This window comes from Clinocottus analis, unplaced genomic scaffold, assembly GCF_023055335.1.
Source record: "Clinocottus analis isolate CAN_PGR_092001 unplaced genomic scaffold, fCliAna1.0.p SCAF_2, whole genome shotgun sequence".
NCBI classification, from domain to species: domain Eukaryota; kingdom Metazoa; phylum Chordata; class Actinopteri; order Perciformes; family Cottidae; genus Clinocottus; species Clinocottus analis.
In genome coordinates, this window is record NW_027175931.1 from 16,818,271 (window position 1) to 16,844,122 (window position 25,852).

General features: G+C 45.5%; 3 protein-coding genes across 8 annotated transcripts in view; all 3 read right to left on the reverse strand.

Annotated features, from left to right (window-relative positions):
* Positions 1 to 1,560: 1,560 nt before the first annotated feature.
* znf296 (zinc finger protein 296) lies at positions 1,561 to 9,648 on the reverse strand. 2 transcript variants are annotated; one of them, XM_068585189.1, is made up of 4 exons: positions 9,510 to 9,648; positions 9,032 to 9,390; positions 6,624 to 6,962; positions 1,561 to 3,483 (listed from the first exon to the last, which is right to left on the reverse strand). In XM_068585189.1, exons 2-4 carry the CDS (start codon positions 9,081 to 9,083, stop codon positions 1,724 to 1,726), a joined length of 2,151 nt encoding a protein of 716 aa, XP_068441290.1. In that variant the 5' UTR covers positions 9,084 to 9,390; positions 9,510 to 9,648; the 3' UTR covers positions 1,561 to 1,723. The 2 variants fall into 2 exon arrangements, with proteins under 2 accessions (XP_068441290.1, XP_068441291.1); XM_068585190.1 differs by having other exon boundaries at positions 9,496 to 9,648.
* A 243-nt stretch (positions 9,649 to 9,891) lies between these two features.
* clasrp (CLK4-associating serine/arginine rich protein) lies at positions 9,892 to 21,595 on the reverse strand. 5 transcript variants are annotated; one of them, XM_068584586.1, is made up of 21 exons: positions 21,491 to 21,595; positions 20,358 to 20,497; positions 19,541 to 19,638; positions 18,659 to 18,760; positions 18,189 to 18,268; positions 17,934 to 18,018; positions 17,706 to 17,839; positions 17,376 to 17,472; positions 16,832 to 16,910; positions 16,678 to 16,751; positions 16,556 to 16,597; positions 16,215 to 16,472; positions 15,451 to 15,813; positions 14,430 to 14,609; positions 13,637 to 13,676; positions 11,978 to 12,038; positions 11,810 to 11,868; positions 11,656 to 11,702; positions 11,486 to 11,571; positions 11,217 to 11,241; positions 9,892 to 10,457 (listed from the first exon to the last, which is right to left on the reverse strand). In XM_068584586.1, the coding sequence occupies exons 2-21, from the start codon at positions 20,454 to 20,456 to the stop codon at positions 10,391 to 10,393; spliced, it is 2,076 nt and encodes a 691-aa protein (XP_068440687.1). In that variant the 5' UTR covers positions 20,457 to 20,497; positions 21,491 to 21,595; the 3' UTR covers positions 9,892 to 10,390. The 5 variants fall into 5 exon arrangements, 2 of the variants coding, with proteins under 2 accessions (XP_068440687.1, XP_068440688.1); XR_011077915.1 differs by lacking the exons at positions 9,892 to 10,457; positions 11,217 to 11,241 and having other exon boundaries at positions 13,633 to 13,676; XR_011077916.1 differs by lacking the exons at positions 9,892 to 10,457; positions 11,217 to 11,241; positions 11,486 to 11,571; positions 11,656 to 11,702 and having other exon boundaries at positions 11,846 to 11,868; positions 13,633 to 13,676; positions 16,211 to 16,472.
* A 1,585-nt stretch (positions 21,596 to 23,180) lies between these two features.
* Positions 23,181 to 25,852, reverse strand: part of LOC137790489 (protein jagged-1b) — a 41,347-nt gene continuing 38,675 nt past the window's right edge. The window contains exons 12-14 of the mRNA XM_068584782.1: positions 25,602 to 25,778; positions 24,697 to 24,847; positions 23,181 to 24,629 (exon numbers count right to left, since the gene is read on the reverse strand). Of these exons, the coding sequence (XP_068440883.1) occupies positions 24,193 to 24,629; positions 24,697 to 24,847; positions 25,602 to 25,778 (765 nt within the window). The 3' untranslated portion in view covers positions 23,181 to 24,192. The remainder of the gene's footprint in view (positions 24,630 to 24,696; positions 24,848 to 25,601; positions 25,779 to 25,852) is intronic.

The window sequence follows — 25,852 nt, forward strand, 5'->3', positions numbered from 1 at the left end:
CTCAGCAGGTACACAACAACCCAACATGCAGCATCCATAAATTAGGAAGAACTCAAACGCAGGCAACAAAAAGACAAATGGCTGCAACACATGCACGAGCTTCAAGCAGTCCGGCACTTTACGATGTAAACAATGAAAGAGAGAAATTACCATCACAATAACAGGTACAAAGAGAGAAAACAATACACACCATGTCACATGGAGGTCAAATTGCAGGGTTTTATGCATAGAAATGAATCATGAAAAACAAAAGAAACACCAGTAGATGACACATTAAAGTCTCCTTATTCACATTTATAAAATTAGAAAACAGAAAATCATCCACACATCCAGGAGCACGACCTCGTCTGTGACAACCACGTGCCTCTGAAGGAGTCTGAGGACCTGCAGGCGGACGTCTGGATTCACTTCATCTCGTGTCAGTGGAAACATTTCTAGTCTTTAAAAGGTCTTCTCAAAAGAAAACACAACATGACTGCTGATGCTGAAGAAATGTTAACATCGTTCTACCGCGATGCTTTTTTTTATTCAATAGAACCCCTTTACTATATTATCTGACAACGTCTGTCTGCACCTGTCCGGCTGCCCTCCAGAGAGATGAACCACTCGTGTTGTGCATCCTGCGTTGCAGCGTGGTGATCGTTTCCTGTGTGTGGACTGTGGCGGGTCACTTCCTGTTCAAGAGCTCTGGTAATCTCCCCGCTGAATGTCACGGCCTCGTTTGTGCTCTGTGGTCTAAAGAACTGGAGGCACTTAAGTTTCTAGCAGCAGCTTGCACACAGTCATGAACAGCATGTGCCTCGGCGCTGGTGGAGAGGACGGCTGCTGCTTCAAACGTAGTTTAAACCTGCTGCTGCTGCTTCAAATGTAGTTTAAACCTGCTGCTGCTTTAAAACGTAGTTTAAACCTGCTGCTGCTACTTTAAACATAGTTTAAACCTGCTGCTGCTGCTGCTGCTTTAAACGTAGTTTAAACCTGCTGCTGCTGCTTTAAACGTAGTTTAAACCTGCTGCTGCTGCTTTAAATGTAGTTTAAACCTGCTGCTGCTGCTTTAAACGTAGTTTAAACCTGCTGGTGCTGCTTCAAACGTAGTTTAAACCTGCTGCTGCTGCTTCAAATGTAGTTTAAACCTGCTGCTGCTGCTTTAAAACGTAGTTTAAACCTGCTGCTGCTACTTTAAACATAGTTTAAACCTGCTGCTGCTGCTTTAAACGTAGTTTAAACCTGCTGCTGCTGCTTTAAATGTAGTTTAAACCTGCTGCTGCAGCTTTAAATCTAGTTTAAACCTGCTGCTGCAGCTTTAAATTTAGTTTAAACCTGCTGCTGTAGCTTTAAATGTAGTTTAAACCTGCTGCTGCTGCTTTAAATGTAGTTTAAACCTGCTGCTGCAGCTTTAAATTTAGTTTAAACCTGCTGCTGCAGCTTTAAATCTAGTTTAAACCTGCTGCTGCAGCTTTAAATTTAGTTTAAACCTGCTGCTTCAGCTTTAAATCTAGTTTAAACCTGCTGCTTCAGCATTAAATGTAGTTTAAACCTGCTGCTGCAGCTTTAAATGTAGTTTAAACCTGCTGCTTCAGCATTAAATGTAGTTTAAAGCAGCAGCAGCTTTAAACTACATTTCAGTTTTACTCGTTCAATGATGGGACTAATTATCTTTATTTGAGGGGCGACTTAAATCCTCTACAGTGCTATTTTAATGTCAATAAGTGAATGAGAACAGCTTTCATGGCGCAGAAGCCAGAGCTAGGTTCAGCTCTGCGTTGCTCTCAGGATCAGCAGCTGTGACTGAGCCGCTCTCCACAAACTTGGCATGGACTTCTTCTAGCTCCATGCTTTTCACCACATCACTTTTTCTCTCCATTTCTATCTGATCCAAACTGGCTTCATCCTCCTCCATCTTCACTACCACTGCGTCTTCGTCAGCTTTGATGGCGGCCATGGTGTCTGCGGCGCTGGCCTGCGCGTACGCTCCCACGCTGGCGTGGCTCAGGCCGTGCACTTTCTTCAGGTGTTTCTCCAGAGTTGCGTAAACGGTGAAGGGCACCGAGCACAGCTGGCACAGAAAGGAGGCCTTGGCTCCCTGCGCGCCGTGCGTCTTCATGTGGCGCGTTAGCTTGGAGCTCTGAGCGCAGGCGTAGTTGCAGAGGCCGCAGCGGTACGGCCGCTCGCCCGTGTGGCTGCGGCGGTGCACGGTCAGGTTGCTGCTGTTTCTGAACTGTTTACCGCAGTACTCGCAAGCCTCATCTTTCTTCTTCTTACCGGCCGAGCATGCAGTTGTACTGTTGCTGCTGTTGCTGCTTCCTCCGCCGCCGACACCGCCGACACTCCTCCGCTCATTCTCCCTCTGCCACTCCTGCACGACCTCGCTGACTTTGGCTGAGCTCCACTCCGTCTCCCTCTCCATGATCTCCCCTCTTTCGTTCTCCCACTCTGCGACTCCTCGCACTCGCTCGCATGCCGTCTCTGGCCGTTTGGGCGTGCAGTTTCCGCTGGCGATGCCACTCTCGCCGCTGCCCCCCGTCTCTCCGCTCTCCAGCGAGCCTTCAGAGGGGCTGGCGCAGGGCGAGGCGTGCCGAGGCTCCTGCTGGCCCTCTGCGTCCTCTTCCCCCTCTCTCTGGCGTCGGTACAGCCTCAGCATCTCCCGGTCTGCCGGTCTGACCTGTGAGGTCAGCAGCATCAGGCCTGAAGCCACGGACGGGTGTTTGGGCAGCTCTGACTCGGGACACTGGGCTCTCACGTCTGCGCTGGCAGTTCCCTTCCCCATGAGGATTCCAGCTGGCTGCATTTGAAACCTCCCTCTCATCCCGCGCCTCCCGTCATCCTCCTCCATCACGACTACGTCGACCGACTCGTACCCGACTCCTCCACCTCCGGCCGCCCTATGATGGTTCCTGATGTGCCGGGCCAGCTGGCCGCTCTGGCCGAAGGCTTGCCCGCACACGCCGCAGTGGTAGGGCCTGTTGCAGGAGTGAGTCCGGCGGTGGGTGGACAGGGCGTGGACGGACTGGAAGTTCTGGTCACACGGCTCGCGCTGGAAGTCAGACCGGAGGGAACCGGTCTGAGGAAAGGGAGAAGCCGCCGGTGGAGAAGAGGACGGAGACGGCATCAGGCCTCCGGGGGAGCTGCCGGTGTTGTTGTTATTCTCCTCCGCGAGCTCCCTGAGCCGCACTGAGAAGTTCATAGCCTGCATGTTGCTGGAGGAGGAGGAGGTGTGTGTCTGACGGGGGCGGCTGAGGCGCAGGGTGGAGGGCGGGAAGGCGGAGGCGAGGGCCTGGCTCAGGTGGCGAGGGTCCAGAGTGGCTGTCGCGGACTTGTGCTCTTTAAGTCCTCCTCTTCCTCCTCCTCTCGTGTCCGTGTCTTCCTCCTCGTCCTCTTGGTAGATGCTGAAGGAGTGTGTGTGCTGAGCGTGCTGCAGGAGCAGCCATGCAGATGGAAACACGGCGTCACACTGCTGGCAGGTGAAGAAGGACGGCTCCTCATTCACTGGAACACAGACGGACAAGACAGTTAGCTTATGTCTTGGCTTTTGAAATGTCTTGACTCAGAGATTAAACTGATTTTTTAGGCCACTTTGGGTGGCAGGAGAAACAAGCTGTGAACGTCGGGCCTTTTGTTTTTACACATCGATGTATCTGAGTCCAGATGATCGCTCTCTCTTCGCTCCATTTGTGTGTTTACATCCACTCAGCTGAAGAGACATTTCAAAATGTTCACTAAACTCCCTAAAAGTGTTCGTTTGGAGCTCAGCTGGTCGTGTAAGGTGTGTTTTCAGAGCAGCTGCCAGATACATGATGTCATGTGTCAAAACAATGACTTAAACTTAGAAAAACAGAGTATCAGCATGAAGAAAGACACATTCACTAAAACACAATGAAGAATGAAGAAGTAATGTCAAAATAAAAGTATGTGGGAAAGTATGAGCCCAAGCAGAAAAGGAGCAGAATCAGAAAGCTAAAGTACATCTGGAGATATTTCTATATGTGGACAGCTTTGTCTCCTAACTGTGAGCCACTCTCCAATTAAGCTGCAAATTGCTAATTAGCAGAACGTAGAAAATGAACGCTTTATGCAAATCAGGCACTGACTCAGCCTGCTTGACAAATGAGGCCTTTCTGCATAAATCAAAATTGGAGAGAAGATCCTCAAATTGAAGGGGAAAACAGTTCTTTTTTTTTTTTTGGAGAGGTTCAAAGCAGACTCTGCTATAAGCCTCTTTCATGTTTCCTCAAGTCAAATCCTTCTGTATTTCACTGGAGGGGGAGGAGAGTGGAGATGAAAAAGAGAGCAACTGTTTCTCTCTTCCCCCTCTCCGCCCCCTCTGTCTGCAGACGAGAGGAGTGTTCATGTCCTTTAACCTCGCCCGAGGAGAAACGCAGGAGAAGTTGAGATACTTTTAAAAATAGGGTGAAGAGTGAGAGCGGAAAGGGAGAGAGAGAGAGAGAGAGAGAGACAGAGAGAGAGGTAGGTCAGGGCTCAGGAGATAAAAAGAAAATGAGATAAAAAAGATTATAATGTAGTACGGGGGGCCAGGAGACACCACGGAAATATGTCACCCCTCTGGATCGTATGGAGACCCATCTTCCACCCATCCTCCACCCGCGCCTCCACCTCCCCAAAAAACCTCACAATCTTCCCTGAGGGGGGGCTTTTGTCTCGGGGTCCTGGAGTGAAACACAATACCCAGCCGGTTTCTCTCTCCTTCCCTCGCTCCCCTCGCTTTCTCTTTTTTTTTTGTCAGGATTCCCATTTGGCCCGAGGTAGCACTTGAATATTAAGCAGAAGCAATAACTACTAATTAAAAATGCAGATTGGCTGGGAGCACTAACGAGCAGCAGGCAGAATCTCTTCTCCCTTGGGAGGCAGAGGGAGGAGAAAAGAGAGGAGGAGGAGGAGGAAGGAGGGGGGGGGGCGAGAAATTGAAAGAGGGCAAAGCGAAAGTGTGTTGAAGATGGGGGGAAGAAATGAGGAGGGGGGAGAGGAGGAAAAAAACAAACAAGGAGAATAAATAAAAAGGAATGAGACAGATGCACGCAGCTCTTCGGTAATCCATCCCTTTCTCTCTCTCTGTCTCTCTCTCCTTCTCTCCCTCTCTCTTCAATACAGAAAATAGATGGAGGACCTTTCCGTTTCACTTCCAGTCATCTCAGACGCTCCGTTTCTCTCCCATGAAACAACACAACTTCCTACTGCTCACTAGGCAGCAGGAAGTCCAAACACAACTGTCCCATCGCTGCGTCACAAACTGTACAAACAGATAAAAACACTAAAAAAACGCAATTATAACTCCAAACGGGAGCTGCATTTGCTTATAAAACTTTAATCCAAATGTATCTACTTTTTTATTATTCACAAGCTGCGGTGCGCTTCTCCTTCGCCTCGTGCACACGGGGGTTTGTTGTATAATCCTGCGGGCACATGATTACCGAACTTGTGCGTTCTCCGACTGTAAGTGAGAGATGAGAAACAGACTGAAACATAAAAAAACAAAGAGATTGTGGACAGACGGAAGCGGTGCGTGCAGCATTCCCCTGAGCGTTACACAAAGGAAGGAACTGCTAACGCGTGTGCACACGACAGAGGGTTTCAACATGTGCAAAGGGGCGCTGACGCCGCCACCAGTGTGCAGCAAGATGCTGTCAGTCTGCAATCCTTTAAACATCCTGCTGCAGTCTCCCCTTTTTGCCTCAGATACAGCATGACCTTCACATATATCTGACCTTTGCAGGAAAAATACAATAACTCTCCCCCATCTCAAACACATTGTTCGCCACTTGAGATGTTCAAAAGAGGATTGTAATGAGATCTCATGAATTGCTGATTGACTTCCACCGTGACGTATCATGTTTAGCATGACCACCACGGGTCTGCACTCGTTTCTCTCAAAGAAAACAGCAGCAGAAAAGACATCAGGACAGACCTTTAGGAAAATCCCTGTAACGTCAGACACAGAATGAAGAGACAGGCATGCTTAAGACAAGAGGAAGAAGCAGAAAGCGCTGCATGAGGTGAAGAAAGAAGAAGAGGAAGGAGGACATTCCCAGGAGCTCAGGTGGCTTGGCCCGAGGCGGAACAGAGGGAGATGGAGAGGAGCTGCACATGATGCAACGTCCACCATTACAGTGTCATGAGCGCGAGGAGCGCCGCACAAACAGCGTCACATTCACTCTCCACGCACTGCTCGACCACAGCCAACGAGACCTTAAAAGCACTGAGACGTGCTCCTGGGCTGCTGCGAGGAGGACGTGTTCCAGTCGGTTGTCCAGGGCGCAGAGGAGGACGGAGATGCAGAAACATGTTTACCTGGCCGTTCCACCTCAGAGACTGACAGTCAGGGAGATGAGAAGGAGCTCAGGTGCTCAGCCTGGAGCCCTCGGGACCCTCGCTGCCCTACGAAGGCTCCTGACACCTATCCTTTCCACGCAATTAGCCTGTGCGTCACTAACTCACGCAGGTCTGCTAATGGCAACGGCTAACTAATGAGCTGTACCCGGAAGGGAGGAGGTGGGGGGCAGTTGTTAAATGAAGAGGAGGGCGGTTGAAAAGAGAATTTAACAAAACAAAAAACAGAGTCACTAATTAGCAACCTGACGTCTATACATTTGTCTTCTTCTTCGAGCACTCACCTGCTCTGCCGCGCTCGGCCTTCACCTTCACGCCCGGCTCCTCCCTCAGGGCTCCGCCCCCTCTCCTCAGCTCGATGAAGGCCGGCCCGAGCTCGCCGTCGTACTGCTGCGCCCGGTTGGCGGGCGAGGGCGGCGTTGCGTTGGCGCTCGGGGCTTGGCTTTGGGAGCGGCAGCCTCCCTGCTTGTGCTGGATGAACGCCAGGATGTGGCCGAGGGGGAAGGCCCGGCTGCACTGGCCGCAGGTCAAGAGGTCACGACCTTCGGCAGGAGCCTGGACCGGTGGTGCAGGAGGAGGCCGCTCGTCTGAGCAGGTGGTGCCGTTCGCCATTTCTGTGACATCTGACAAACAGGACATGCAGCAGAGGGAAGAGAGACAATTCAATGACCAACAGAGATGTCGTTCTTCTTACTACCTGTGATGCGGAACAGAGGAACATTCACAAGCACAGTTCACTGCACTTCAACGTAGTACCTTTTTATTTCTAAAGCTGCAAACACAAGTGATCAGTCAATAGACAGAATTATAAGCAACTCGTTTTCAAGCAAATATTCAGCTTCAACTTTTAATATCATCTGGTTTTGTCTCCTGACAGAAAGGTGAGTTGTCCTGTTGGTCAGAACAAGACACCACCTTGAAGTTGACAGTTCATTAATCTAAAGATTTAATAAAACGATCCCATTTAATCCGGTATGTTTCATCCCCTCGTCTTCCTTCGACCGATGGGTGTAATCGTCTCTCACATGGAGATAGTGGGCAGTGTCTCTCAAACATTTCAACAAGCTGCCAAAGACTTATCACTTTATTTTATCTCTAAAGTACAGTGGGAGAAATTAATACTAAACCTTGGCATTAATAGTACACTTTCTGTTTCTCGCTGAACACGTGCTGACTCACTTCCAAAGCGTCCAGTCAGTCTGGACTTCTCCTTGAGCATGTTCTTAATGGCGTGCTGTTAGACCTCAGTGGAACAAGCAGGCGTGGTGATCGAAAGTGCAACTTTCAGTTGCGAGCTCTAAAGCAACGAGGCAACACTGACCACTTCCTTTAAGCAACCTAGAGATCTCTCTCTGAGACGCCCAACTGAGAAGTCCATGCATACAGCCTCAAATTAATGTGTGGTATCACCATGTGCTGGCATCTGAAGTTATTGATTCATAAAGAGAAACATAATGACCAAAGCTTCACTATTTTACTCAAAATGACAACGTGGCCCATCAAGCACAGGCAGCAAGAGTTTCTCAACAGGAAGTGAATCGCAACATTTAAAAAAATGGCTGAAGGTGTTAGATAAGAGCAGCCTCTGGTTGTTTGTGTGCTCTCACATGTGGACAGGACAACTCATTCAACAAGCAGCACGTTGAAGCTGCAGGTGGACAAACCTCTGAGTCAACTCTGAACAGTTCTTAAGAAAGACTTCCAGCTCAGGCCAGGTAGAAGGGGAGGTGGGGGAGGGGGGGGGTCAGCATTGCTCAAGGCGGTCACAGGCACACCTTGACTGGATCACCTGCTCAGGCTCACACACAGGACAGGTACAGACAGTACAGTCTGGAGTTGGATCTCGCCAGTTGTTACTCAGAAATGTCACTTTTCCTGTTTCAGGTCTGTTTGTGCAGACCTGCAAGGTGCGGTCTCACACACACACACACACACACACACACGCACACACACACACACACACACACACACACACACGCACACACACACACAGACCTGTGGTTACACACCACTGGTCTCCAGTAGAGAACTGTAAAAAACAAATGGTGTTCAAGTTTCTCTCGTTTCCCTCCATCACATGTTTCTTTGTGAGCAGCACTTTGTCTTCATGTTTGAACAGTCTGGATGATCAAAGAGAAAGTCTGAATGGGGTCTGGTCTACACTTTTAATCAGGACATTATTTAACTGTTAAATAAATAAATATATATATATATATATATATATATATATATATATATATATATATATATATATTATTTGTTTCTTATTATTATTATAAATGTATATAAAGAACACGCAGGTTGGAGCAAGTCCCAGTTGAGTAAAACTGTCCCACAGAGAAACTTGACTCAACCTGGAGAGATATTAGATATTAATCCTCGTGTTCGGACCTGTAGACACAAACCGGTCCTTCCTCTCTGAGCACCAACAACACAGACATGGCAGCCACATGAGCCCATCTGTAAGTCTTTCTTTTAGAGATTAAAACAGCCGCATGGTTGAAGTGTGTTTACACAAATGCAATTTAAATCCTCTCGGGATGATTTGTTTTACATGCTGGTGAATAAGGAGCACCGATATAATGTGAGAACTGTGGCAGGGCAAACTAAACGCGTGCTGACTGACTGAGACGTGAATTCATTTGGATTTCATGAGAAAACATCACATCCGCCTCCAGCGGCTCCTGCTTACCTTGGATTGCGCTCAGGTGCTGCGGTCTGCTGCCAAGTTTGCGCCTGGACATTGCGTCGTGCTTCTCCTAAACCTCCAAACACACAAAGTCCGTCTCCTCCCAGAAGTTGACCGACGGCGGGAACCCGCAGATGAGACCGACTGCCCGCTGCTGGGCGACACGGAGCTGTGAAGGCTGCGTTCAAGTTCACGCGTCTTCTTCCCCCGCAGCGCGGAGGGCGAAAGGGGGCATGGGCGACTGCAGGCGCCGCCCGCCGCCGCGACCCGGACCCCGCCCTCCTCGGGTAACGCGCTCCGCAAACAAGCTCGTCTTTCACTTTAACAGCTTTTCACCTGCAGTTTACAGTTGGTTTCCCCGCCTAAACAAGAGTTTGCTGTCGGTTTAAATTCATGTTTTGACATCAGATAGTGAAACTATGGGAACCCGCGTGTCGGTCCTCCCGCCCGCCGCTCAGAGGTTTTACCTGCTGGGTTTTACCTGCTGGGGTTCACCACAGGTGTCTCCAAAAGCAAACGAGAGAAGCTCGTTTTTCTACTTTTATCGTTGACCAGCTGGAACTGTTTGTAAAGCCACAAACAGCAAAATCTCTGGGAAATGACCCAGAAGTGAGATGATCAGTACCAACATGCAGCGAGGAAGCGCTCGCTGCAAAGCCGAGATGTGTCGCCCCCTGCTGGTCTAAAACTGCAAGGAGAGAAACACGTCTCATATTCTGATGCAGGTTACATGTGACCTACATTTGCTTAAAGGTATGCAGACCCAAATCTAAATATCTCTCTAAATATAAACTATGTGTTTGGGTACAACCTGTAAAAGCGACAGATAGTTTCATGGGAAAAAAAAAATAAAGATTAGCAAATCATTTCAAAGTGTGTTTTATTTGTTGTGTATTTTACATTCATCATTGAAAACAAAACAATGTGCTGCTGTTCACCGGTTGGCAGAGGACAGAGTATAAAAGAGTGGATAGATTTCAGTCACACATTAACTTCACTTTCTTTAATAAAGAATATTAGATGGATGTGTATAAATATCATGTACATCAGCTCATGAAAACGGCTTTAAATGGTCTTTAGTGCCAATGTGAACTTTGGAGAAAAGAAAGAAGTAAGGTAAAAGGTGAGATATTGCTTAGTATTATGTACTTAGTCCGGTCAGGCAGAAAATGAGAAAAGAAGCATGCAGAAGAAGTGGTGAGTGAAACTAAAGGCGTCAAAGAAAAGTCAACATGTTAGACTCTGGAGACACCAGAGAACATCAGACATTCAGTCCCTCTGCTCGCGTTGCACTCGGCTGCTTGTGCTCATGACAAGATGCTGTACTGAAGGGTTGTGCGACGCGACCATGTGTCCCACGGCTCAGTGCCGGTAGTGTGGACTTCGGGACCGGGAGCGGGACCGGGAGTTGGACCGAGACCGGGACCGCCTGGGAACAAAAAGCACAATAAGCCGGATGAAAGAGAAAGTATCATGAACACATAAACACGTCTTTTATATTTGAAAAGGGCCATCAGTTCATGTTGGGGGTGTAAACTTACAGTTTAACAGATCATAGTTGAATATGAGCACATTACTGGATTAAACAAGCCGCTAGCAGCATTCAACATCAAGGGGTTTAGTTGTAATCTGAATTAAAGAGCTCCTTATGTTTTGGTTGTTGGGCCACTAGTGTTTTTATGTTAATAAGAAACTATGGTTGAGATTAACATAGATTTAGTGAATAGGAATAGACTTTCGTCTCAAAGAAAAGCTTTAACACTCTCACAAACTGAAATAGTTTGATTTTGACAAGATAAGAAAGATTGTTGTGATCCACCAATCATCAACCACTTCCTCAGTCACATGCCGGCTCGTTGAAGAAAACACACTTTGAGAACTACGTCACAAAGGTGAAGCATATTTTTCTTTCAAGGCCATTAGAACAAACCGGGCCTAAAGTGGTGCCAACAGAGCATGTCAGTCAGAGTCAACACCGGTATGTTCAGACAGAATACTGTGTTGGGTGAACAGTACAGAATGCATACATGTAAAAAAACCTGAAAAGAGCACATGTCCCTTTAAAGATGTAGCATGTACAGACAATGATGAGCTGCCTAAGAGAGTGTTTGTGCATTGTTGTGAAAAGACTCCCAGAATTCATTCTGCTTAATCGGAGCGGTGTAGATTCTTGTGGCTTCTCGCATACCTTCTGTGTGAGTTGTGCTCTCGGCCTGAGGACAGAGGACACAGACGCCATTAAACAACATCATGCAGAGCATCTTAAGGTCTAAAAACCTGTTGGAGCAGAAACTAAACCCAGCGAGTCAGACAGATAATATGTGTGAGAGTATAAGACTACGCTCGCATGCTCTCACACACACTCACTCACACATACTCACTCACGCACACACTAAACCAAACATGTATTACATTAGCTCCATAAGGATGTTTGTGACCAGAAACCTGAAGTCTTACCATATTTGGAAGGAGAAGGCGAGTGGCTCTGTCGCCCGTACTGCCTTTCCCATTCATCCCTCTCTTTCTCTCGTCTTTCCCGCTCCCTAAACGCAGAGTCTCTGGGTCAGACATTGCAACACAAAACACACAAATCTCAAAACAGACCACTGACACACACAGATTCTTACTTCATGCGTATCTTGCGTGCCATGGCTCGCAGCTCTCCCTCCCGCTCCTGTAAAACAAACACTCAGCAATGAGGAGAGCTGCAGGATGACAGAGTCACTCCCTGATATAAAGTACACACACTGATAGAAGACGGACACACACACACTCACATACCTGTCGTTTGTTTTCCTGCTGCACGATCTTCACCTGAGCGGCTCTTTTATCCGCCTTGGCTGCAGGACAGGAAACAAGGCGAAAGCTAACTTGACTAAACTGCATACTGTGACAAAACAATGAAACACGTTTCTTATCTTGTGCACCGACACGTTCAGCCGTACTCACACTGCTTGTTGAGCGCCTTCTGCATGCGCAGCTTCAGCCGCTCCTGAGGGGTCATCTTGGGCTGCAGGTGACACAACGGTGTTAGCACATTGTGTAAGAGCAGGGCACAAGTGTGTGTGTGTGTTTAAGAGAGCATCAAAGGCCATGCCGTCATTCAATTATGATATATCACCATTATGTAGAGCAGCTTGTGGAAATAAAAAAGCAGCAGATTCAATAATTAAGTGTGATGTTTGATGAGTCAACAAGCACTGTGTGTGTGTGTGTGTGTGTGTGTGTGTGTGTGTGTGTGTGTGTGTGTGTGTGTGTGTGTGTGTGTGTAGAGAGAGGCGAACTGCTGCTGTAGCTCACAGCTGCTACAGGGGATAGTTTAGAAGCGGGACAGGATCAGTCACATAAACCTTTTCACGTAAATGTATTGATCGTGTAAATCCAGCGGGGGACGTGTCCAACAGTGAAACAAGGACGAGTACAGGTTTGGTGAGTTGGGAAAGTTCAGAAAGAGCCAGTGGCGTTTTGTGACCGACACACCCATCGCTGGGCCGTTTGAACCCGGCAGGGCAAGAAAGAGAAGAAGAGCATTACTTCTGCTCCGTTTGTCTGTTGGAGAATATTCTCAAGGTCTCTTCTTCTTGTTCGGGACTGCAAACTGTCAAGAACGTTAGAATCTGCAAGTACATGTGTTATTTAGCCTCAAAGAGAGAGTCTTCCCTTAGCTGTCGAGAGTTCGTTGAGGAGATTAAACTCTGTACACTAAACATGAAGCTACCGCTAGGAGTCAGGTATCGTCGCTGAGCAAGAAAAAGAAGCTCAGTAATTTACACTTCATTTGTTCTAAACGTAATCTGGCACACAACCATGAACAAGTTATACAACATGTATATTAGTGAGCTTCTTAACTGCGGGAAAGCAAATGTTCTTCCTTATGAACAGAGACTAACGTCTCCGGTCTTTAAGCTATACCAATGCACTGCTCCCAGTGGCTTTATATTCAGGCTAAACACAGGTCCAGCTACTGGTTCAGCCATCGCCTCCATCTGCACGCAGGACAAAGCATTTCAGTTTTAGTAACGCGCTCGCTGCTTGTTTCAACAAGCCCAAAGACGGCTGTCCACAGCACGCCCGTCTTGTTCCTCAGAGATTAATCAAACCTCTTGGCCAATACGGCTTCACAAGTTGTAACAGGACATATGGTCCGTTATAAAAAGAACTGTTCTTCCTCTTAGGGCCGTTGATGTGACGCGCAAATGTGTATATACGACTGCAGAAAGATACAAAGACGGTGCACTCTCTCACGCACATGTATATATGCATGCACAACACACACTAAAGGCACGTTCACTCATACAGAGACGGCAGCATTGATTCACTCCGTCATGTCTCAGTGTTGACAAGTTCACACTTTTCTCAGCCAAACACTTGAGAAGGTGAAGAATACTGGAACTGAAATTGCAAAATAGATGACGGGCTTTGATTGCAGTGCATGTCCACTTTGTGAGGTTAAAAAATAAAAAAAATAAAAAAAATCACATCATTTTATTTTCTGTGGGCAACAATGGCTTCTACATCCCAGTCTGGTGGACAACCACGTCAGCCTGTCAGGGATGAGGGAGGCGTAGGCTTTAGCAAGAAACCCAGCTAGAGCAAATTCTTACTGACTTTGGCAGCTCCCGTCTCTTTACCACCCGGAGTATCAGGCCTGGAGGCAGAGAGGAGGACAATCAGTTCATCATGTCTCGTCGACACAAGAATAAAAACATGATGATGCATCATACATCCTTCCTATGGCCTGATAACACTGCAAGGCTCCATGAAACAGGTCCAACTCTTTACTCTGGGCTTTCCATTTAAACTTTTAAATAGAAAGATCTTAAACTGTTAAAGATCCAAACATTATCATATGGATGAATCACATTTATCATGTGATCAATAGCAATGAATGTGATGGAACAAAACTAAAATGTTTTCAGAAAAGATAGTGAGTTAATACAGGTATAAAACAAGGCGGCCTTTGTAAAATAAAGTGCTCTCAATTTAGTGGTTGTTGAATTTCTCTGTTTTCTTGGTGACTAACAGGCTTCCCAAGGTTCTCTAAACACGTGTTCTGCCTCTCGGTGGCTGCAGATCCACGACAGCTCAGGTCTTCAGCCTGCTAGGTGATCCTAAAACAGCCAAATCCTCTGGGCTTTTGTCGGCGAGTATAAAAATCAGGCTAAAGTTGTTTGGTGTGAACTACGCAAGCCTCTCCGACATGACTCTCTCTGTGAAACACCGACACACAGAATAGAAACAATGTACCTGTAAATTAAACTTAAATCACAGTGACAGGTTTTTTTCTGTTCATTCTGCTTGGGCACTGGGAGAAAAACTCTTATAATGGTTCAGATTTTCATTATGTGCATCCACATTTTCCTAAAGAGCACATGATGGTTTCCAGCGACAACCTCCTTACTTTCTGAGCTTGTCACGAACGGCGTTGGTAGGTAGGTCTCCTCTGTGAGGGGAGGGGCTGTGGTTGAGGTGTCCGGGGGACTGAGAGGGACTGCAGCTGCCGCTGTCCCCCCTCCTGTGGCCTCCGCTGCTCCGACCCCCTCGCCTGAAACTCCCCCCCTGCCGTGAGCCGGAGCGCGACCTGAGAGACCCAGAAGGACAGCCGCGTCACTAGGGTTGCAAAATTCCGGGAATATTCAAAGTTGGAAACTTTCCACGGGAATTAATTGGAAATTTTGGGGTAATTTAACTGTATTTATCTTGTCATAAGCAGACATGCACGCAAACATTTTTAATACAACTTTTAAAAATTACTTTTTTGACATTCTGAAAGCCGTGAATAATGGATGTGATGGTGTACTTTTGTGTGGACATACATACGTCCGACTCTCACTGCTGTAAAAAGTCTACTGTATACAAATAAACTTGGTATTAAATGAACATGGTTTCAGTTTACCAAGTAATCAATATGCTAATGACAAACAGTGTTGCGAAAGTTCACTTTCTACATGAACTATTTCAGTTCATCGTCCATAATTCAAAAAATAGAACTAAGTTCACAGCTTCAAAAAATGAAGTAGTTCAGTTATTTTTTTCAATATGTTTTAGCTATAATTGAAATCTCCGTCTGTCTGCAATACCGCTCTTGGCCTCTACGCAACTCGGCGCTCTCACACTCTCCAGGCATCGGGCTGAAACGTACAGACGCAACACTGATGACAAAAACGTTCAAAAACAACAGAACGTTTTATGTTCACGTTTATGTTTCTGGCAGACGATGTTCCCAACCAGCTGCATTCAGGGTCCAGCTGAGCTCGGCGCACATAGTCTTGTTCTCAACGACATTTAAGTTCCCTGTTATATGCTTTTGCGAAAAAACGTAGGCACATTTTTTTTTTTCAAAATTCCGCCCCTTTGCAACTCTACGTGTCACTGCCGTGTGCGTTGCAACACAATGACTGACTAAGGACACCCCCCCTTACCTCGTCCGTCTGCGTGCCGAGTATCGTCTTCTGTCTCGCTCTCTCTCTCGCTCTCTCTCCTTCTCTCTCTCCCGCTCCTTCTCTCTCTCCCTCTCCCGCTCCCTCTCTCTCTCTCTGTCGGTGGACCGCGATCGTGTCCGGTCGCGTCTCCTCCAGGATGCGGCGCTTCCGTTCCCTCCTCTGCCCCGGGAGTGAGATCTGGAACGCCGTCTTGACCGCGATCGGGTCCGGGTCCGGCGCCCGTCCTTCGTCCCGCGCCCGCGGCGGGTACGCCGCGAACGGGAGGAAGAGCGAGAGGTTGACTGAGATGAAGAGCGGGAGGAGGAGGAGGAAGGGGAGCGACTGGAGGAGGACCTTCGTCTCCTGGACAAACAGAGACATGCTGTTTTAGTGCCGGCACCAGCCCGTCACCTAGCCTACTTTCATGATACTTCTAGCTCCTTCTGTATCCTGCTGTCTCATGCTGGACTTGGTAAAAGGGTACGAATAAACAAATCTGACATAGTACATGATTGCACTATATGATATACTTGTTGCTTTGCTATTATCTGACGCACAATCATAAACGCATCCAACCCTTGTTCCATTAGTTCATGCAGAATGTGTTATTCAACAGTGACAGTCTACTTGATCCACCTCACCTACCACAACAATCAGTATTTCATCGACAGTATTCTTTCTGCCTCAACAGCTGCGGTCAAATTAACACAAATTCAACTGTACGAGGACAATAACTAATGGAAGGAAGACGGAAAGTTACCGACCGGGAGCCCCTGCTATGACCTGCAGGGTGTTGCAAGCTGGAGGGGGCGTGGCCAGAGTGAGGAGCGCTCGTTTGTTTTGCGGCTGCGGCGGCTGCCGTCGCGGCTGCGGCTGCAGCGGAGGCGGCGGTGGCGGCTGCAGCGGCGGCGGCCGCTACCGCTTCATCGTCGCTGCCTCCGTAGCTGGTGATGAAGGTGATCTTCTCTGGACCGGGAGAACGGGAGCGTGACCGCGACTCAGAGCTAGACTCCGATTCTGGCCTGAGAGGAAGATCGGAAAATAAAGTTCAGAAAGAAAATACGGAATCCACAAAACACGAAAATGAACTAAATCTTCAAGTCACCGTTTATAGGGGTCGTATGTTGGGCTGTCTCTCCTCGCATAGCTACAAATACAAGAGAAGCATGTTTTAGGTTAACATGTTTTGAGGTAAGTTTAAAGTTAACGTAAAAGATCATATTTCACCTTGGTGGGCTGATCTGTCGACCTTTTAGTCTCTTCTCTCTGAACTCTCTTCTTTGTCTGCGGGACCGGCGGCCCTGAAACGATCAAGCGCCTCACTTAGACATGTTTACGTACCCGTCACATGACACTCATGTTTCAGTGGAACCTATCTTACAGAGTACATGGCCTTCTCCGCCTCCAGAGCCTTGGCATGTTTGATGGCCTCCACTTCCTCCTTGTCTTTCCTCAACATTCTGTGAAACAATAAACAAAAGTTATGTATTTATTTGTGTTTTTGACTGCATATTACGACTGCAGACAGAAACTCCACTGAGCCCATAAATGCAGTCACAGGATTTCTTTGAAGAGGCTTCATCGTTCACTGTAATGACGACATATTTTCCTTTAAGGATCGGTATGACTATGTTTTAGATGTTAAGCTCAATGAAGTCGTGGCTACAAGAATAAATATAAGTAAGGTAAAATGGTTTTGTTCTTCTCTTCTAAATATTATATAAAAAAGATGCCAATTGTTGGAGTTGTTTTTGTAGTTTACTAACTACTTTAACTAAAGTCATTTTATACGAGGTCACGCATTACAGAGTTTATTTTTTCTTTGTAAATGGAGAAATGAGAAGCAAGATGATCCTAACACATTACCGCCTCTGCTCTAAGTTTGACCTTTGAGACATGAAGTAATATAATCACTGATATGTTACCTCACAAAGTCTCCTTCAGCCATTCCATATGGGGTCGCCATTTTGTTTACGTCCAACACCTGTTCCTGGTTCAACTCGTCAACATCAACCTCCACGTCTGCACACAAACATGTCAAAGAGACAGAGGATCCTCAGTTCACTGCATGCAAGCAGGTTTAAAATGAAAGAGATGATTGAATAATAATGTCTAGATATACTACAAATTGGCTGATTATGACTCAATATGTCTGTAATCTTTTTCCCTGTGACTAAAACTGAGGAAATGGACTGAAACGTTCAATATAATCTCATGACAGAAAGTTTTAACAGTTTTCAAAACCAGGTCTTCACCAATATCTGGGATGCCTTCATCCTCTTCGGATTCACTCTCTGAATTTTCTTCCTCTTTGTCGGACTCGGGCTCCGGCTCCGCCACGGTGCTGTCTTCATACGTGTAGCCGATGGTCGCCTTCTTCTCAGCCAGTCTGCACAACAGGAAGGTTTAGAAATGCAAAGCCACAACTCAAAGAATAATTGATTCAAATGCACAACAGAGATAAAAGAATTACAATGACGTACTTTTTCTTCTCATCCTCATTTGGTTTCTGTAGGCCGCCGTAGAGCTCGTCCAGGTAGATCTGGTACAAGCACTGCTCCTCAGAGACTGTGGGACAGCAGGGAGTTTAAGACACAACACAACTGCAAAATATACCCACTGAGGGCAGATTAAAATTAGAGTCACATTAAGATCACACGCATTAACAGTGGCTTAACATGTTGCAGCATGAAACCAAACGTTAATGTAATGCATTAGTCAAATGAAATTAAACTCACTGTTTGCAAAGTCATTCTGCACGAGGCCTCTGTATCGCTCGTAGTTGCACTTTCTCTCCTCCGTCTCCTGATCTGGGGTTCTGTATAGACACACAGCAGAAGGTTGTTGTGTATTTTAAACACTTTTTATGAGCATTGTTGGCTTTGAACCTAAAACATTTGAACCTGAAGCAGTGTCGAGGGCGACCTGTTTAAATGACTTAGTAACAGTTATTTTCTACAGTACCAACTAGTACGAGAGTTGATAATATTTAAATAAACAGGTTACAGCACTCTGTACATTACGGTATTTTCTTCTAACCATGTCTTGTGTCCTCCTTTAATCAAGTGCCCCAAAGTTCATAATGTAGAATCGTCAGAAGAACATGCGAATGTGTCCACCATGTCCCAGAAACACAAAGACTTTAACCGTCAGAACATGTTCACGGGAGACAGATGCTGTGTAAGTGTGAGGTCACTTCAAGACTCACGATGTGCTGAGCAGTGGAGGCGTGTAGGTGGGGATGTAGTCCAGGTGAGCCCTGACATCAAACCTGTCAATCATGTTGTTGGCGTCTCCCTGCCAGGGCATCCTTTTGACAAAACAAGAGCAAGAGGGATGTTCTGATCAGAAGGTCCCACCAGCAGTGAGCATACGGGGAAGTTCACCACATAAGCCAAGCATGTTTTGGTTGGTGCAGGTCATTTTCAATTCATTCAACTCAGTTACTATCGCAGCGCATGCTGGGAAACTATGTCTGCCTGTCCGGTGTTGCTCAACAAGAGTTCATGTAACACCGACCTGAAAGCGTTAACGTCATCTCTGACGTTTTGTAGTGCTGCCATGTTCAGTCAAAGTAATTAAAGTTTGTAAAAAACTTATAAAAGGTTTGTATTAAATAAACCTTGAACAGAATTACCACAATATAATTATAATAGCTACATAAATAGTTTATCTTAATCCTATGATAATGTATTGGTTAATGTACATTAAATTTGCTTATATGATGGCTTTTCTCAATATCTTTTTGTAGCTTTTATTATTTTCACCTTCCCATCAATTAAATCAAATAATGTATGAATACAGGTTGTCTGTTCCTACTGTTTGACTGCATTGTGCCCAAGATTGAATTAGTTGTATTCAAATATTACATTTTTATATACGATAACTGTCACCTAACTCTTTATTTGACTGTTTCTCATCATCTAGGTGGACTGTTGCACTCGGGCAGCTCAACAACAGTGTGCACACTCAATTATCTGGACTATTTTAACCTGAAACTAATTTTAAATGACCTTGAGGTTTAAACCCCATTATTCTCAGATTGCTTTATGGAATGGTCAATTAGTGTGTATGCAGTGTGTGTGCTCACATGTTGATGGGGCTTTCTGCAGCCATTGCCACAGCAGGATCCAGGTGGATCTTGTAGGCTCGGCCGTGAACCTGGAGAAACTGAGCTGGATCCTTTTTCTGTTCAGACAAAATGAGAAGCCGTCTGAAGACAATATATAATGGCATCTTGTTAACTAAAAATCTAAAATATTACATATTACACTGCATGAACATGAAACTCCTCAAGGGCATCTTCAATTCAACCCATCAGGACAAATACGCTTGAGCTTTACAGTATGTAGTGAAATGAGGCCAAACTTTATCATGCTTAAAGCTGGGAGTTAATCCAGAGAGCGTTGTATTCATCTGTCATCTGAGGTCTACGTCGACAGCCAGAACAAAAACCAACTAGCAGAAATAGAAAGCCAGCAGGAGGTGAAGGAGTCTCCGCCAACACATTATCATAGCAGACAGAACCACTGAGGCGAGACCAGGAAAAATGAGATATGGAGCACACAACTATTAAAAGCTTTTATTGGCAGGTGGAGCTTTATCAGAGCAAGTAAAGGAAGTTGTAGTGTAGAGGTTTAAAGTACTTCAACTAGCTAAAAGCCGTCTCATTTCTCCACAGCATTTGTGCGACATTAAAACAACATTTGTATACCCTAGAATTGAAGACAGGGAGAGGGCAGTGCAGCATTGGGCTTTACTCCAGTTTTCACCTTTAAAAGAAAGCTAACACTGAAGTTGGAGGATCAGATTCAGAAGGATCTCCTGCCACAGAGCTCCACTGTAGCTTGCATCATATTAAAGTGTCTCTACATACATGGCTCTGGTATATTCATGAACTCTCTTACGATCTTCTCGTAGTACTCTCTCCGCCGCTCTCCTCGGCGTTTGTAGTCCACCATCATGCCACGGAGCTTGCGCTCATGTTTGCGGGCCTCTTGCCACATGACGGCTCCGCTGGGCGTGGGGGCGCGGCGCGGCACGGCTGCTGCAGAGAGGAAGAGCACACAAGGACATGAAGATGTGCACAACCAATTTGGATGTGGAAGAGGCGTAGAGTGAAAATATAAAGACTATTTTTCTTAAAATAAATACTGACTGAGACAAGCTGCCCAGATAGAACTCAGAGAATACTGAACATAACTGTTGTTTCCCACCATTTCTTACACAAGAATAAAGCACATTTAAAGAGGCTCAGAGTGTACTTATGTTATTAATTCTGTGGCCCATAAAGAAAATCAATACAAATCAGTGACTTAAGATACATTTTTTTAAAAAGGGCTTTAAAAAGTGAAAGTTACGCACAGAATTAAAGTGAAGTCTAGTGTAACACAATTTTAAGCTCATGTAACTTTTCCGTTTGTCACAAACGTGAATCAATCAATCGATCAATCATTCATTGATATTTAAGGAGACATAGGAGTTATTTCCATATACTTACTGCTATGCTTTCATTCACTCAGCTCGCATTAAAGACGTTAAGTTCTAACATATTCATGAGTAAATTGATGGTTTTAGTTTCTTCTTTGTGTGCTTATAGTCTCCAACTCATATCAGGCGCTGCAGTGGAAAAATAGCGTTCAAGCCAACAAACTACAACTACTGAACTACTGTTTAGTACATTGCTGCCAATGCTTTCCTATACTGTCAATCAAGGGCTCAGATTGAGGGGTTAAATACAACCACCGTTAGTGACTGCTTGTTAACAGCAGTTACTGTGTAGACTCTACGTTACTGCAGTTGATCACCCTTCAGATCAATAGTAAGACTTCAGATGTCCAACACCACGATGAGAGGAGTTTGATGACTGCGCGGGCAGCAACGGGCCTTTAACGTCAGTCCATTAGCATCACAGCTAGCCTAGCTTAGCTTTAGTTTAGCTCGTCTTCAAAGACGTCAGGAGCAGCGCGAGCATCAGATTCTTTAACACCAACAAGACACCAAACACCGCCGCATTTGGCTTGGTTACCTCGCGGCGTACCTGTTTTACTGGCCACCAACACACACTGGGGTTGTTTTCGATCTGCCGGGAGCGACGTTAGCGGAGTGTCGCGCACCTTCTTCTTCTTCGTCTCATTCGGCTGGTTCTTCTTCTTCTTTTAGTTTTAATGGCGGCTGGCAGCGACATTTAAGGTTCATTACCGCCACCTGTTGGACTGGAAGGGGATCAGATTTAAAATCAGAATCAGAATTATAATAATAATTAGAATCAGAATAAGAATTAGAATCAGGATCAGAATCAGAATCAGGATCAGAATTAGAATTGAAATAATTAGAATAATATTATAATTAGAATCAAACCAGGAGAGTCCAGCAGTAAAATAAAAATACATTCTTTCTATTATTCCTATACTTTTAAATTCATAATTAGAATATTTTGTATGCTTCCTGATGTCTTTCTCCAGAGTGTAAGTTTGCAGGGTTTCCTTTGTGCAGTCCATCAGTCTATGTTGGAACGTTTACAGTTGATGGCAGTGCAGATGCTCTTGAGGGATGTCATTTTCCGTTTAAACCCGGATGCCCTACTTGCAATCAGTTCATTACTTTTTCTTCCAGTGTTCCACATGTTCTTTGGTTCTGTTTACTCATGCTAGTGCTAAGATTTAAAGATGTATGACATGTTAAATCCTCATGCTAAATACCTGTTTACAAGTCACTGGATTGTGATAGAAAATAAGAATGGTAACACCTGTCGTAACCACACTATTGAAAACAATGTGAGGGGTTTTAAAGTCTGTGTTTCTGCCGCAGCCACAAGGTGTCTCCGTCGCACAGGAGAGATGCCGTTATAAACCTCACTTTCGAGATTACCCTTGTCCAATGCAATACAATTCAAACAAACAGCATGTATTTAATTAAGAAATACTAAATGCAGCAATCCAGAATGGACATACGTGATGCTGCTCCTTCAAAAGCATGCTATTCTAATAGTCTACAGTATTGTGCATGCAATGGGTCTTGTAAAAAATGTTTGTGTGCAGCCTGCTGCTGTTTGCACAGACCAAAGGTCACATAGTCACATCCATTTGCCCAATAACTGTGGCTGCTGTGACCCTGCAGCCACTTTACACTGCCCCGACATGAAACCTTCCTTTCACATATTACAGCAAACTCGTCATTTCAACAGCACGCACACACAAATGGAGTGTGTTGCAGCTTCCACACTGTACACTGCCACATCCTAGACTTGATGGATGTAGTATTTACATGTTTTTATATTTTAGATAAAGTTTATTTCAGTGTTTCTTTCTTTTGCTTGAGTGTTGCACTTGTAGGTTACAAGAAATTACTCTGTAAGTTTCCAACTAACAGCCGTTCTCGAGGAAGACAGAGGTCAATCAGGTGGTTTGCCATATTTTCCCTGCACTGTCAGCAACATAGTGTGTGAAAGTGTGTCAGAAGAGAGAGTGAGAGCGGCTGTGAGCTGTGCTCCATCATGAAACATCCTCCCTGGGACTCTGTCATCCATTTAATAAGACAGCTTGTCATCCGAGAAGTGGACACACAAACACAAAGGGTACGAAGTGCTTCATGCACTTTACTCTTGCAGACAATAGTGACAGTCAATAATCTCTGTGTGGCAATGCTGACACCTCCCACTAGCAACTGTAACTCTGGTAATGATTGATTGCAGGCAATAAAATAATGAAATAGAATTGGTAAATGCACTTTTATTACAATCCACATGTGCTGGTTGCTCCAAGTGAAAAGTGAAATGAACAAACAGAGCAAAGCAATACAGTGATACTTTCAGGCCAAACCACAGTACAAAAAGGGCATCAATATGTACAATATATTCATGTACAAAAGCTACTTTACACGCAGGTATGAAACAATCAGACATCAACAAACCGGAGTATTACAAAGACAATACAGGCAACAGTGTATATTTTAAACAAGAGGCTTAAAAGCCTTTGGAGCAGGAGTATGCACACACAAACACAAACACACGCACACACACACACACACACACACACACACACACACACACACACACACACACACACACACACACACACACACACTCACACACGCACACATGCACACACACACACATTTGCTTTTTTTTTCTTAAAGTAAACTGTCCTTCTCCCCACATACACTCATAATATACATTCTCTCTTTCACTCTCACACACACTTAACACACAACCAGATACACACACACACACACACACACACACACACACACACACACACACACATACACACACATTGAGTGTTAAATAAGCGTCTACTTATCGTTCTCTCTGTCAAAGTTTAGTCAGAAACAGAAATGGAGGTCTTAACACTAGTTTAATGGCACCGTGGACGACAGGTCGAGCCCACAGAGGACGTCCTCTTCCTCCTCTTGACGGTATCTCAGGCACTCCAAGTCTTTAACCCTCAAGAATAAACCAAGAGTCTGATGATTCGGTCAATCAAACGTCATTCATCGTGGTTAATAAAGTCAAAGACGACGACACAGTCTTTTGACCCTTCTACGTAGCAGCCTTGTCTCCTTGGGGGTCTTCTGGGGCTTTTAGAGCACATGAGGGTCATTAGGTCAGAGCCTCGTTTACATAACTGCAACAGTGACACAGTGCAAGCAACTGGAAAAGGGTCCCTGTTGGCGAGAGAGTGCGAAGGACACAAAATTAAATAGAACAACAAAAAGCTCCTTCCAGACCCAACAGTTTACAGGTCAGGCCTCCACTTCCTGGTTGCCTGTGTAGTGGAAGCGGTTCAACTTCTCCCTCTCCTGGTTTGAGATGTCCAGTTTGGGGCCTTTCGGCTTCAGGGCCGGAGACGGGTGTGAAGGTGCCGGGGAGGGCGGCAGCGTCAGCTCGATCTCCTCGTAGCGCCGTGAGACCGGAGTGGGAGGGGCTTGATGGTGAGCGAGCGGAGCGGCGGGAGGTGGCGGCGGAACGGGATGGCCCACGTTCCTGATGAGGTTCACAAACTCCCTCTGGTTGTTGATGCCTTCTTCCTGCGGGACGGCCTGCTGCTTCTTACGCTTCCGGCGGAGGTGTGAGAGGATGAAGACGCAGGTCGCACAGCCACAAACCGCCACGAGCACCAAGACGCCGGCCAGGACCACATAGAAGCTGACTCGCCCGTGTGTGGTGTCAGACATGGCTCCTGCAGACGTGGAGGCAAGGTCAGACCGGACTTCATCCACATTATTATTATTATTTATGATTTTTACCTGGACAGTGTTGACCAACGCAGGGACTTTTGAGGTTCATGCACTCGTTACCATAGTAACCCTCTGGGCACGCACACAGGTATCTGCCCTCTGTGCTTTGACAGGGCGCCCCCTTGTGGCAAGGGTTGGGATCACACATATTCAACGCTTTCTAAAATAATGGAGAAAACAAAACAGTTGCAGTTTCATTGGTTTGGTCAGATCTGTGACGCAGCAACAGGAATCTTATTATTATCTGTAGATATTGTTCGGCTACTAATCCTGGTTTAAGTATTCAAGACATCTGCCTAAATGTTTAATAAATTAAATGTATTCATTTTTTCTGTACATCTTCTACATTGTTCATTGTCTCATTCATCCAGTTGATGCTCAGCACGCTACTTTCAAACACATTTTCACTGAACCTTCCTAAGACACTTCTGTATTTACAGCCAAAGACTTGATTTTGAGACAATGGATGCATTTAGAGAGAAGTGAGCATTTGACTAAGATTATATTGCCCACGTTGGCACGTGTGTGTGTGTGTGTGTGTGTGTGTGTGTGTGTGTGTGTGTGTGTGTGTGTGTGTGTGTATGTATGTGTATATATATATATATATATATATATATATATATATATATATATATATATATATATATATATATATATATATATATATATATATATATATATATATCTTTGGAACAGTCTCTTTGGAACAGCTTGACATACAATATAAATTGAACTACTTCATGTGTTTTCAAGATTTAAGATCATCAAAATAACACTATATCAATATCATATATATATATTTGAACTTTTCAGTAATCATTTTATATGCGTGTGACTGTGTGTGATATGTGTGTAACGATGATGTTTCATTCTGCAGACTAGCCTGAAGCCAACATGTATGAAGTTTGTCCAACCTCACAGAAGACTCCTGAATATCCCGATGGACAGGTGCACATTACGGTCCTTCCATCCTGCTCCACACACTGTCCTCCATGCAGGCAGGGGGCGCTATCACAGGGCATCACACCAACTTGGCAAAATTTCCCAGAGAAACCAGGTGCACAGGAGCATCTGGACCCTGACACCTGGTCCTGCACAGGACAGTCCAGAGTGTGTGTTATTTACATGTGAAACAGAGATAGAAAGAATGTTACAATGTCAATGC